The following is a 14198-nucleotide window of genomic DNA, read 5'->3' on the forward strand; positions in this document are numbered from 1 at the left end:
CAAGTCGGAGGTGGAGACACAATTACTGCTGGTCTAAGGCAAACAGAAACTCTCCAGAGAGGTCAGTGAATGGGAGAGGGTGGAAACATGATCAACGTCTTGAATCCAAAAGCATTAATTAGGTTGTTTGATATATTTTTTAGTTACAGGACCTGTTGCTTAAACCAAAAAGGATAAAACTCCAGACACTAAGAAAAAAACTAAAGCAAAGATGAACACAAAGGGGCTGGAAGCCCTCAGGAGCAGAAGAACCCAGCCTGTGCGCCACCACGGAAAGCTTAGGGGCAGCCCTCACATGAACAGTAAACAGTTTCCAAAAATCCAATAATTTTCCCAAAATGGTATTGGTAGTCAAACTGTACATTTTTAATCTTGTCTCCTGCCTCAAAGTGCATTAAATTTATACATAAGTTTGTGGAGAGAATGTCTCACTTGAATCTGTTATTTCCATTTTGTTATTTTCTCTCCTTTGGTCTCACCAGAAGTTTATCTTTTTGTTGCTTACTTGCCAAAGAATTAGATCTGGTGTCATATTTATCTTTCTGTTTTCTAGGTTACTAATGGTTTTCTTCCTGTTTTTCTAAAGTTTATTTTGCTCTTCTTTTTTCTATCTTCTTGAGATGGCTGCTCTGTTCCTCTAGTTGCTTCTAAATTCGGTTTTGTTTTTTGTACTAGACTTCTGAAAACTTCTAATTTCATTGGCCGTCCACCATCCAAGTAAGCTTCCTGTTTGTGGAGAATCCCAAAATAGGTGGGAGGTAGGCCCCGCCCTCCACCCCTGTTACAGAAGCTGAAAGTGGGGCAGCTACCTCCCCTGGCCCGTCTCGCTGGCTGCTTGGGTGTGGAAATGAAACAGGCCCAGGGGCTCCCACCCCGCAGATCTCTGAATCCAGAGCCCATGGTCCTTGCAGACAGAGTCACAGTTCCGAGCTGATGGTAGCCGCAGAGTCAGAACTCAGGGGTGGTGTCACAAACATCTTGCTGTGGCGCTCGCGCCTCCTGGGACATCCTACTGCAGGAGCCTCCCCCGGCTCTTCCAGGCTGCCGAGCCTGGTTCTGCAGCCTCCTCCTTCCTTTCTATGAGCTACCTGATAGTTTTCCAGATAACTCCTTTTCTGCCTAGGTTAACTATTTTGTGCGGTTAGAATTTAGAATTCTGACTGGCATGAAGTTTTATTTTGCATTGTTCTTATTGTCATTTTCTAACTATTCCACAAGTGCAATTTTGAAGTCCCTGCCACCCAAGAGTTGATGAAAAGGTTCTTAAAAAACATTAAAATTGGTTAGGTTTGTGTATTTATATTTTTGTGATTGATTTCTAGTTTCATTGTTATGTCATTAGGTGACACAGTCTGTGTAATATCTGCTTTTAGGAAGTTAGGAATTTCTGTGCAGCCAGTATGATTAATTTTGCTAGTGTTCCACAATCAGTTCAAAAAGGTAAGTATATTTTGCAGAAACAAAGTTCAGCATATAGTTATTAATTATATATTCATTATCTTTTATTTTCTTACTTTTATTTTGTTTACCTGAGCCAACAAAACCAGAGGTATATTATTGTTTCTCACTAGCATTATGTTATACCAAATTATCCGTGCGTTTTCTAACAATCTTTACTTTATGCATTTTGATGCAATGTTATTTGATGCCTATATGTTGATGACTGAATTTTTAAATGTACTCTTTACTAACATAAAATTACTCTTTTTTTGATCCATGAAATATGATAAATACAATGCTTTCTGGCCTTGAATTCTCTTTGGTCTGTTCTTAAGAATCATTCTTGGGGACTGTATTTTATTTTGATGCATCTAGATGCTAGCACAGTGCCTAACACATAGGTGCTCATTAAATGTCAGTAAAAAGCAAGGATACTGGAAACTAGGAGGGGCACAGTAAATCCCTCGTTTTTTGGGGTCCCTGGGAGGCTATAAATGCCAGCTTGCTCCATTCCCTTCAAATGATATGCTTCCCTATGTAAAACTAATACCCTTCTCACCATACCCAAATCGTTTAAAAGAAATGCCAGTGTGCTACCCCACACCAGAAGGCAGCTGTGATTCTAAATCTCAGATATTTCAGACCTCTTAATATTGAGTACAACTGTGAAGCAGTAACTGGGCTCAGCAGAGGGTACGCAACAGACAAGACATCTGCAGTCTCAGCTCAGAAACCAATATCTCAGAGGAAGCAGCTGGATGGGTGGGGGGGGGGGGAGACACTGTGGGCTGGAAGGGAGAGCGTAGTACAGTGCCCAGGAGAGGGAGAGCGAGCTTTTGAAGACAACCATGAAGTTCTCCCAAAAACAAGAGTAAGTGGGCACTGAGTCCCTGCAGAGGGTGTCTGGAGGTTCTCTGCGCCATCCACGTCAGAAATGACAGAAGGGGACAGGTGAAAATGGGGCCAGGGCACCCCCCCTGCCCGCCCCCGATGAGGGAGGAGGCTGGTGCCGCCGAGAGCTCTGCAGCGGCTGACACAGCTCGAGGGCTTCGTGCACCACCTTCTCTGTCCTCACAGCACCTCCAGACATGGCATGGTGGAAGCAGAGATGGACCAGGCAGCAGGTCTGGGACACAGGTGCTGCTGCCTCTGGGCTGGTCCAAGTCAGACAGACTCCCGTAGAGCAGGCTTGCAAACGCTTGCAGTGCTCCTTTTTAGTGTTTAGCAAACTTAGTTTAGTTCACTGTGCATGCATAAATTACTTTCAAGTAAATCGCATTTTATTACGGGTTTCGGTTGTGTTAAAAATACCCAATGCCAGGGAAAGCTGCTGGCTGTCTGGCACTGGGCCAGAGCCCCCCAAAGGACAGACTTCCCTGAAAGGGTCCACCCTGGTTGGGGCGATGTGGAAGGGGCTCAGCTGGGGCTGGAACATACTTAGTGAGTCTGAGAAGACCTCACAAGGGTATGTTTTGCTTTCCAGCTCCTTCTGTTACTCTTCCTTTAATGACCTGAGGGATCCTAAGGGTCTGAGCGAGCAGAGGTGGCTCCTTGGCCCCAGCTGTCAGTTGTGTAAAAATATTTTATAACGTCAAAAATTGCCTGGAAACACAGACCTACTAGAGAATGGACTTGAGGATATGGGGAGGGGGAAGGGTAAGCTGTGACAAAGCGAGAGACAGGCATGGACATATATGCACTACCAAACGTAAGGCAGATAGCTAGTGGGAAGCAGCCGCATAGCACAGGGAGATCAGCTCGGTGCTTTGTGACCGCCTGGAGGGGTGGGATAGGGAGGGTGGGAGGGAGGGAGACACAAGAGGGAAGAGATATGGGAACATATGTATAACTGATTCACTTTGTTATAAAGCAGAAACTAACACACCATTGTAAACCAATTATACTCCAATAAAGATGTAAAAAAAAAAAAATTGCCTGGAAGAACAAACAACCCCCAATACTCTGTTTCAATCTGCAGAAGCGATCTGATGGCAACACAGAGAGACAATGAGAGAGAAACAGAGATTAAAAAAAAGACAAAGAGACAAAGAGAGAGAGAGGATATATTCATTCCTGCAGCTGCAGATCACCCAAAGCCTCCCAGATTACAGGAAAACAAGGGGACTCCCATCATTCTGTGAAGACGACGTTTGCTCTACGCAGTTCCCTGGGAGCAGCTCGGCAGCTCTCCTCCTGTTACGCACGATAACATCACTGGCGAGCCCTCTGTGAGCCCTCGGTGCGCCAGGTCTGGGCTTGCTCGGCACTATCTCACTTCATCCTTAAAAGAAACCTATGAGGCAGTACTAGGATCACCCCATTTTACAGATGTGGAAACCCTGTGGGGGTGGTCAGATAACCTGCCCAGGTTCCAATATTATCCAAGGACAGTACCAGGATTCAGTTCTGGGTCTGTCTGTCTCTACAGCCATGTCCCAACCGCCTGGCTTTGCTAACCTGTTCTATGTTAGCAACAGAGTTTGCTCCCCAAGAAAGCCTTTCCCTTAGTCCTCAACTCCAATTACACAGCCCCTACCATTCTGCTCTCATTTCAAACTTACTTAACAAAGAAAAATGTGCTTCTGAACTGCCTGGGAAGCTGCATTTTCCTCTCGCCCCTCCCAGTGCAAAGTGACATTTATTTGTGTGCCTAGGAAGGACCAACCCAAAGCCATTCATTACAAGGGAAGGGAAGCCACATGTGTAGACCCTGGCTTTCAGCACATCACTGTATTCTTTTTTTCCCGTGGCTGCAAAAAGTAGAATTCTTTCAATAAAAGCTTTCTATCTAAAAATAAAATAGTGGCAAACTCTGCAATTATACTTCTCAGTTGGAGACATTTGCTTTCCACTCTCTTTTCCCAAATGCACAAGGTCCAATTCGTTGGTCAGTTAATGGGTCACACCAAAGGTCCAAATGTAGTCTAATGAACTGGAAAACCAAAACTATGTAGTTTTGAGTCGTTGTGTCATTGTTCCCCGAGTGCAGTGAGTAGCTTTATTTTACATCAACTGTATGCTATTTATCTCACCTGTCCTCCACACAGTGGGGCCCTGATCAGGGTTTGCCAACCTCCAGCGCTAGGGCCGTCAAATGATGCTTGGAGGCAGCTGTTGTCAATGAGCTCTTCATCCAGTCTCCTCCTCTGAGCCTACCCCAACCTCCCCGCTTCCTCTCCTTTCCCTTTGCTTTCTGCATCTCCCCATGCTTGCTTGTGGAGTTCTGGATTAGCATGTGACTTGGATTTGTCAGAAAGGTTGCTCAGAACCTATCAGAAGGGCTCCTGGATATTACAGACTGATGGCTCTTATTTTCTCAGCTAGTAGTTTCTATAAGAAAGGGTACTATCTTATACCGTTATACTATAGGAGAAGTACACCATTAACTACATATATAATTCTGGTAAGATGATTTTACATCTAATTCATCAGGGTTCTTTAAGGAACATGTAAACCTATGTTTACCTATGGGTGATGGAGGGGACACATGAGGGAATTAGATGAACTTTCAGAAAGTGTTTTACAGTATGATCTGAAGAGAATTTTAAAATACTGTGAGATAGAGAGGAATGTTTTATCATGATTAGGAATCTAGCCTAGAGACAGAAGACAGAAGATTGAGACCAACTGACAGTCAGGTATCTAGTAATGGGTAAACATTTTTATAAATGATAAAGAGAAGGAGATGCCCCGTAAACTCTTCAGGTTTGTAGGAAACAACTCCCTTCCTATAAATGCCAACTGGAACAAGTCATTAGACCTCCAGGAGAAGACATGCAAAAGCTTTTATGTGAACGAAATATATATATATATTCCATCATATAATATTTCATCATATAATATCAAAATTACAACCCAAGAAAGGGTTCTCTGAATCCCTACAGATTATTCCCCTGAAGACATTTAGGCCACGGTGCTGCTCTGGCTTAAAAGTATGCTCGAGAAGGGCATGGGATGGCCACTGGGGCTGAAGTCATCAGGAAGGGTATCACACAAAGGCTGTCATGTGTCCTTGTAGAAACCCTGGTGTGTGTCCTCACATAGAGGACCAGGTATAGGTTTGGTCACCATACCTGTAAAGGGATACAGTAGATCAAGAAATGGGCCAGAGAAAGCCAATCAAAAATGTCAAGGGAGCAGTAGTAATAACAGAAGAGCAGCTAACAATCACAGAGCATTTGCCCAAAGCCAGGCACTGGTCTAAGTGCTCTGCATGTGTTAACTCATTTACTCTGTTAACCATCCCATGAGGTAGGCACTCCTATTGACACCATTGTAGAGATGAGAAAACCAAGGCATAGAGAGTTGAGGTTGCTTGTCTAAGTCATGAAGCTAGTATTCGTACCCAGGCCACTGGGTACCAGATTCCAGGCTCTTAACCGGTTCTTACTACTTGGGAAAGACAACAAAATTCCATGCTGTTTTGCTACGGAGGCAAAGGCTAAAAGTAATTTTTCCAAGTGAATAAAACCAAAAAAAAGGCCTGAGAGGGAAAACATGGGCTTTCTACCAAACTGTAGATTATTAAAGTGAGGATAAAGTAAATTTCAGACAAATAAAAGGAAAATGGCTTTGCACAGCAGGAAACATTATATAACTTTTTTTTTTCTGAAGAAGAATTGAGACTACAAATTCTAATAGGCTCGAAAAGGGTTGGAAATTGATAATGTGTTACTAAGGGAAACAAGGTTTGTTCTGAGGCGTTCTATCCTTTCAGGTGTGAGGTTAACAGGATTTCCACGTCTATTCGCCCAGGAAAATCCCTGGTTATTCCTTTTAGAGGCAGGCTATGGGACTGAAGAACTGGGGGTCTCCCCCCGTGTGGCAAAGCCTCAGTCCACTTCTCACCATCCTTCCTGTCACTTGGGGCTTCCACCAGCTCCTTGCCAAACTCATCTCTGAGAAGCTCCATCCCAGGGGGGAAGATGGTCTGCGGGTGTGGGTAGTAGCGCTCAGTCTGAAGTGACAGGAAGTGCTGCCCAAGTAATTCCAAGGGGTTGGCACCCACGTCAGCTGTAAAAATCCTGCGCTGGGGTGGTGGCAGCCTAACAGTAGGGCCAAGTCTTACATTTGAGGCCCTCTGTGCTCCACGCTGTTCCCTTTGCCTGTTTCCTAGCCTGTTACGATCCTAACTGTAGGCCCAGAAGTCTCTTGGCCTCTCCCCTTTTCCTCTCCTTGGGCTTCAGATGCCTCCGGCTACCCAAGCACAATGCTCCTCTGAGGAGCTGGGAGAGTCTGGCTATGCCTGCAGCCAGCTCCTTGGGCAATGGAGGATCTAGGGGTGAAATGGTTTTATTTCAAGTGTCTGCCGACCGGCAGCTCCAAGGCACAGAGAGCGCCCCCTCTGGTCTTGTGTACCCGGGAGGAGAAGGCCTAGGACGCTCTGCTGTCCTCGTGGTGTTGCAGGATGTAAAAAGAAAAAAGGTTTGGCAACGCTAGCCTTGGTGAACGGGATCAGGGGCAGGAGGCAATACGGCTGAAATATTAACTATTATCGAGCTGTTTAGTTCTGAAGGATTAAAGAGACACACGTGCCGACTCTCTTTAGCACAGGTCCATTCACAGGAAATCTCTACTCCATCAGCTACAGACATTTTAGCACAAACATTAGAGGTGGGACAGAGGCAATTTCTGGTTCTACTCACCTACGCAGTTATCGCAAAGGCTACAATGAGAGGCACGAGGGGGCCGGAAAATCTTGCAGGTGAAACAATATTTAAGTTTCACAGTCTGGCCATTGATGATGACTTCCTTGGTTCTGGGAGGTGGGCGGTACCCCCCTGAACTGGTGCCGTTTGCGATATCTGTGGAGAAAAGAAGACAAGAGCACAGGGGCTTAACATAGCACTTAAGCTCTGCAGGCTCCTGCACCTAGTAGGCCTGGAATCTGCATTTCCAAGTGCAGGGCCCACAGCCAGCGCCTTGCTGGGAGGCACCTGACCCCTAGACACACAAATGCGGTAGGACACCGAAGGCTGGCCGTCCCGCAACCTTCGTGCTCCTCGAGGGCTTGGGGCTGAGCTGACAATTCCACACACGCTGCAGTGGCCACGTGACTGAGTTCTGCCCAATGGGGTGCAAGTACACGTGGCCCCGCCCAGCCGGTGGGAGCCTCCCCTGAACCCCACCCACTGTCTCCCCGCTTCCGCAGGCCACCCTGGAGACATACACTGTGGCCCCCTGAATGACTGTGCACACATGCACGGGGATCCTACGCCAGCTAGCGCTGTCCTAATTAATACAGTGCGTGATATTTACATCAGGAACATTTCGCTTCTCCGACGCCGGCTCAAGAATCTCCCCACTTTGCACCTTGGCCTCCTCAAAAATACCAGATATCGGGTTGGGGGGTGGGGTATACAGATTTAAATATATATTTAAATAAATCATTCCATGTATATTTAAAAAAACAATTCCTATATTTTATTGTCTGAACAGCATTTTTAATTTTTAGAACCAGTTTTTTTAAATGTTGAAGAAAATACAAATATGTACTTTTTTTTGTTCAAGTTTCATTTTATCTTATAACCTGGCTCTCATCTCTGAGTTCACATTAGAATCACCCAGGGAGCTTTTCAAACTCCCCTAGTGCAGGGACCCTGCCCCAGACCCGATAAATCAGAATCGCCCAGGGTGATTCTAATGTGCTGCAGGGTTGAGGACCCTTGCTCTACAGGAAGATAAAACATTTCTTCTCATCTAGACCCCTCACAGCCACAAAGAATCGAGGTCACAAGCTGCGCCACAGGAACAGAAGGCCACGGGTAAATGGGGAACAGCAAGAATATCTGTGAGGGCTTCAGCTGGGACTCTGCGGCTGATAAACACAGGTGCAGCAGAGCCTGGCGGCTGGAGGAACTCTTGGGAAACTTCATGGTGTTCTTTTAAAACAGCGCTGGTAACATTGAATTCGTTTTAATTCATACACTGTCAGATGGCAACAGCTGCAACATACTTTCGGTAAATTTCCAAAGTGACAGGAATGAGTCCCAGCCTCCACTCAGCTCTCCCCACCCCCTCCCAGCCACGAACTCAACCTGGGCGAGATTACATGGAGAGCTTTCAAAACTACGGATGCTACTGTCCTGCTCGCAGATATTCTGATTTCATTGGTGGGGTGCAGCCCGGCATCAGAGGTTTTAAAAGCTCCCCAGGTATGGGAATCAGGGCCTTGTCCCTGCGGTCCATGCAGCATCTGAGAGCTTGTCAGAGAAGCACGTTCTCTCTCAGTCCCGCCCCAGAGCTCCCGAATGGGAATCTGCATCTACAGAGACCACCAGCCCCCTCCACTCCAGGGGGCGTCGTGCACCTTAAGGTTTGAGAACGCTGCTCCCGGACGCCTGTAAACGCTGCCCATCACACGTCACACGCACCTCTTCCTCTCACGTTCCTCGTTGTTGTGTACCCAGACACACTCACAGGTATGACAGAGAGCTAAACTTAGAGAACACAGAAACCTGGAGAAACTCTGCACACAGGAAGGGGCCGCTTCACAAATCACAGCCAGCCACCCAAGCATTTCCACGTGGAGAACCTGGTGATCAGGGACAGCCGATGGAATCTGCAGAGCTGCAGCCTCTGTCCCCCCAGGACTGCGCTCACTCACAGAATTCACAGCTCACAAGCCATGATTTCAGGGAGTGCCCCCTTTACCCCAATGTTCTTTTTTTTTGCGGTATGCGGGCCTCTCACTGTTGTGGCCTCTCCCGTTGCGGAGCGCAGGCTCCGGACGCGCAGGCTCAGCGGCCATGGCTCATGGGCCCAGCCGCTCCGCGGCACGTGGGATCCTCCCGGACCGGGGCACGAACCCGCGTCTCCTGCATCGGCAGGCGGACTCTCAACCACTGCGCCACCAGGGAAGCCCCCCAATGTTCTTTAAGAGGCTCTCTGAGGCCTGAAATCTGCCCACAGCCCCTTAGCCTAAGGCTTTGATATGTGTGAAGATACCAACCCCGTGGGTAGGGCAAACATTTTGAGTGGTTCCAAGCCATCTACTCTTCATGGAAAATTAAAGTTCCACAAGGAGGTTGTAGAAGGAGAGGTCAGAGTTCAGGAACACCTGAGGGAGAGAAGGCAGTACGGAGCGGGGACACGGAGAGTAACGAGCAGCCCTTCTGCTCTGCATCTCCGCTGAGGACAGTCATTCCACCTGAGTAATTAAACAGCTGTGGCACCTTCCCAAGGACTCTGGCCAAGCAGGACACCCTCTCTTGGCATGTCCCCCACCTGCCTGGCACCCCAAGTGGCTGCCCTATTAAACAGTGCTAAGTTCAGCAGGCATCTGGAGAGGGGCCAGCTCCCAAAGCACATACACGGGAAAGAGGGCAGCCTCTCAACTGATTCTGTGATAAGAAAACAAAGAGACGGAGTGGCTGCGCACTTCCTGAAGCATCAGGGTAAAAATAACTGGCTTTGAACACATCAAAGATAAGGTCGCAGCTCTTCCAGTGCCAACTGGATGCCGCCGAGGCCTAAATTAACTATGACTCGGTGCCTCGCTAGCCTTATGTCAGCTGTGAAACCCACTGCATCTATTTAGCTCTTGAAAACACGCGTAGGAAAACTAGAAAGTCAGATAGAGGTTTAAAAAGAACAATAACCCAATCAATAATAGTTGTGTTACTTTAACCAGAAGAGTTTAAAAAATGACTTGTCAAGAAAAATATTTTAAGAAGCAGGAATGACAAACTTATCCACTAGAGCGACTCCTAAAAAAAGCCTAGTTCTGAGTAACAATGACTTTAAAAAGTATTTACCCGCACTCCTTAAGACCAACTCTAGTGATCTTATAGTTCTAAAGTACATTTTTGAAAGATGAAATCATTGATAAAAATTTGAGCTGAAGCTGGAATTCAACAGACATGGTACCCTGAAGCTTAAGAATTAAACCCAAACCAAAAACTTTTTGACTGAATATTTGGAGAGCTCTTTATGTAAAAGAATGGAAGAATCAGAGGACCTGGAATCAGGGCCCACCTAGGCCCTGAAGGGACTGAAGGACCACAGAACTAAGGGAAAAAAAAAATCAACCGGTATTTATGCATTATTTACTTTATGCAAAATACTGTGAGGAGGTGGAGGACCCAGAAATGAACAGAGATGTCGCGTGGGGAGTGGTCAGCAAGGGGTCCTGCCGGGCTGTTTGATGAGCCCTGGGTCCCCTGACACACCTGGTCTGCTCTCCTCCTGGCCTTCAGAGCCTGCTTCCTAAGTGCAAGTCTGGCGAAGGAGAAACCCTGGCCTCTGGTGCGGTGCCCCAGGTCGTCCGTGTGCCCGCAATCTTACCCGGCCTGAGCCCGAGGCAGTGGCCTCCTTGCGGCCCCGGAGCAGGCATCGCTGTTCACGCTTCCAGGCATCTCTTCTCCGCCCGGGCCTCCCTGCCCTCCAGATACTCAACCTAGAAGGTCCGGTTCAAGCTTCTCCTATGGAAATGCCTTGAAAGCTGTGTCACTTCCTTCCTCTCTTGGGCTCTCGCTGCACCTAGCTCGTGCGTGTATCTAGTCAATAGATCTGTGCTGGGCTCGTAGGTGCCAGCCCTGTGCTGGCAGCTGCGGATGTAACAGGAACTAAACAGACTTGTCCTCTGCTGGTGGGGTTCACAGGCCCAAGGGACAACCTGGGTCCTCTGCCGGCGTGGTGCCCACAAGGATTTATCTCCGTGTCTTCCCCCAAATGCCGCGGCGCCAGGGCAGGGACCACGCCCTAGTGCTTTCATGTTTCCCCTGTCCTGCAGAGGGCCTACACACAGTAGGTCCCCAGGAACTGCTTGCTGAATGGAAGCCAGTTCTGGCAGGTAGGGAGGAATGATGCTGGGAAGCACAGGACCGGTGTCCCTGCTTCTCCACGCCCACCGGAGGCCAGTTCTGGCAGGTAGGGAGGAATGATGCTGGGAGGCGCAGGACCGGTGTCCCTGCTTCTCCACGCCCACCGGAGGCCAGTTCTAGCAGGTAGGGAGGAATGATGCTGGGAAGCGCAGGACCGGTGTCCCTGCTTCTCCACGCCCACCGGAGGCCAGTTCTGGCAGGTAGGGAGGAATGATGCTGGGAAGCGCAGGACCGGTGTCCCTGCTTCTCCACGCCCACCGGTCAGAGTCGCACAGCCCGGAGACTCGCCCTTCCCCAGGAACACCTCTCGCAAGGTCCTTCTGAAGCTCCTCTTTACGTGTCCTCTTTACAGCCTTTGCTGGTCCAAAGGCCCATCTCGCAAAGCTAGTCAGTGCCACCTGGGAGGGCCAGGCAATATGGGTAGCTGCCTACCTCAAGGTACCCCCAAATTGTCGTTTCTTTCATAAAATATGTTCAACAGTCGCCCCAGACCAAAGGCTTTCTGGAATGCCCGCATCCAGGGCAGATGGCAATGGAGCCTTGAAACCCAAGGCTTCACACCCACACCTGAGGACAAAAGAAATGCCTCTTCGATATTCAGACTGGCACCAATGGCCGGTCGTGAAAGGCTTCTCATCCCCGAGGGTGACAAGCGCCCGTGGCCTGCGTCCCGGGGCCCAGAAGGTGGTGTTCCCATCCTAATCCTCAATTACTCTGTGGTTTGGGTTTTGGCTTTTGTTGTTGGCAACAATGGTGTCTCTGCTTCTTAGGGCTGCCCTTTGTGGTTTCAAATACAGCTGCTGAAAAAGAATAATCAGAGTCTGCAATAGCTAATGGATGAAGAACACTAGAATTGGGGGAGGAAAACCTCTTAACAGTTCTGCAAGCTTACATGAGTCAGTATTTTTCAAGGACACTTTTATACACTAACGTTTTGAAAGAAAAAAGGTTGAAGTGACCTTCTTCTTCATAAAGTCTCTCCACCTCGCCGCCTCCAAATTGCTGGAGTTGTTAGCACAGGGGCAGAAACAGTCACAGAATCTCCGTCCAATATTAACCTCACAGTCAGCCTACGGGCAAAGAATTAGGAGAGCTGGGGAGAGGGGAAGGGCAGCTGTTCCGTGCAAGTTCAGGGACACAAAACTGCCCGCTCACTAAGTTTTTCACTCAAAGAGAGATCCTGGGCTTGTCAGAGTCTCAGGTAAGTTGTTCGTTAACGTATGCACATTCCAGAGCCACTCTCCAACACACAAGTCACCTTTTCTTGGGAGGAATCACAGAGTGCTAACATTCTGAGAGACTCATTTGTCCGCCCCTGATTTAATCCTGCCCCAAATTCAGGGACAAAATTGATGAACTTTAACAACTGCTGAAATTCACCATATAAGGTAATGGAAGTCTGCTTTTTTCAAAGGCAAAGGGAAAAAAAAAATCCCAATTTACAAAAGATGTAGATTAAGATTCTTTTCCTTTATCAGAAGGATGCAGAACAGTGTCATTCCCTGGTGCACTGGTGTTTCACAGACCATTCACCAGCTGACGGCACACCTGCCAGAACGGGAGGAAACTCTACTAATAGGCATTTAGCCGGAATGAAGATAAAGCACCTCTGCATTAGGATAGAAGTCACAGGAAAAGTGTGATTTGCTTTATACCCAAGCCTTCATGACTATATGGATTGCATGTGCCGGAGGACAGCTGTTGGATCCAACGAATCTGAAATTTTCATAAGGTTCATTTCACTGATGCTCTGAGGCATCTGGGACACAAACTACCCAACCTTGGAACGGTTGATCTATCGCAAAGGAAGATGGTTATTTTTAGAGCCATTTAAGACAATCTCTTAGCTTACAGTTCGTAAACTTCCAAGTTTATAGGAAAATATTAACAATGACTAAATGTCAGACAAGTCAACTTCTATTATTTTAAGTGTTTGCGGGAAAAGGTACAGCAAATTCTGGTCTACAGATACGGGTTATTTCCACTCAAGACAGTAAAAATGTGAGTATTTTCTCACGAATATATTGGGTGGCAGTAGCTTTGCCTCCACAAATGCTTACATACAAAAATGCAGATGAGGGCTCATGGAGGGGGGGACAGTCCCCTCCAGTTAAAAGCTTTGCCCAGTCACTTTGTCTTCAGTGCTTATCTTCAAGGACTGAAGCTGACGCCTCAGGTGAGGCTCAGGCAGGCAGAGTTTCAAGCCTGAGCCACGAGGTGGGTAGACAGGGGGTCTCCTCTGCTTAGGGGAGCTCATCCCAAGGTGGAGCAGAGAGCATCTGCAAGGCCACAGCAAGGGAAGCTGACGTGGGGGGAGCCACAGGCGAGGGCAGGCCGTACGTTGCTGGGACGAGTCCTACGAGGACTGGACGACAGACCACATTCAAGGCCCAGGTACTATTCCAAATCGTTCGTTCACTCTCTCAACACCTATGAGAGTTGGAGGCACCCTGGTGAGCAACACAGACCTTCGAGGAGACCTGGCCCCTGCCTTCAACGATTTACAGTCTAGTGGCGGAGACAGACACGAGTGAAATAATAGTACAACTACGTCATCATGACGCACAGTGTTGTTGCGAGTCAGAGAGCAGGGGAGGCTGCCTCTTCTGAATCTGAAGGACGACTGAGTAGGGCTTCCCTAGGCAACGTGCGTGGGAGCTCCTGCTTGTGTGTGTGTGAGTGTGCACGCACGCCAGGAGTGGGAAGCAGGGCATCTCAGGCAGAGGGAGCAACTTGTGTACTGCTCTCGGGACGGCAGGCAGCTGGCACATCCAGGACCGACGGGAGGCCAGTGTGACCAGGATACAGAGTGAACGGGAGACAGGCAGGGAGGAGGAGGGCAGGGGCTAGAGCGCTCAGAGCCCTGGAGTCAGGTTTGGGAGGTTGGCCTTCAGTCTAAGTGCAAAAGGAAGCTTGATCATTAGTTTCATGTCA

General features: G+C 48.1%; 1 protein-coding gene across 4 annotated transcripts in view; it reads right to left on the reverse strand.

The window, feature by feature from the left end:
- ZDHHC14 (zinc finger DHHC-type palmitoyltransferase 14) overlaps positions 1-14198 on the reverse strand; it is a 276640-nt gene that overhangs the window by 61533 nt on the left and 200909 nt on the right. For all 4 annotated transcript variants that reach the window (XM_067701681.1, XM_067701679.1, XM_067701683.1 and 1 more), the window contains exon 3: positions 7086-7244. In XM_067701681.1, the coding sequence (XP_067557782.1) occupies positions 7086-7244 (159 nt within the window). The remainder of the gene's footprint in view (positions 1-7085; positions 7245-14198) is intronic.

Source organism: Pseudorca crassidens, chromosome 13, assembly GCF_039906515.1.
Source record: "Pseudorca crassidens isolate mPseCra1 chromosome 13, mPseCra1.hap1, whole genome shotgun sequence".
Classification (NCBI taxonomy): Eukaryota; Metazoa; Chordata; class Mammalia; order Artiodactyla; family Delphinidae; genus Pseudorca; species Pseudorca crassidens.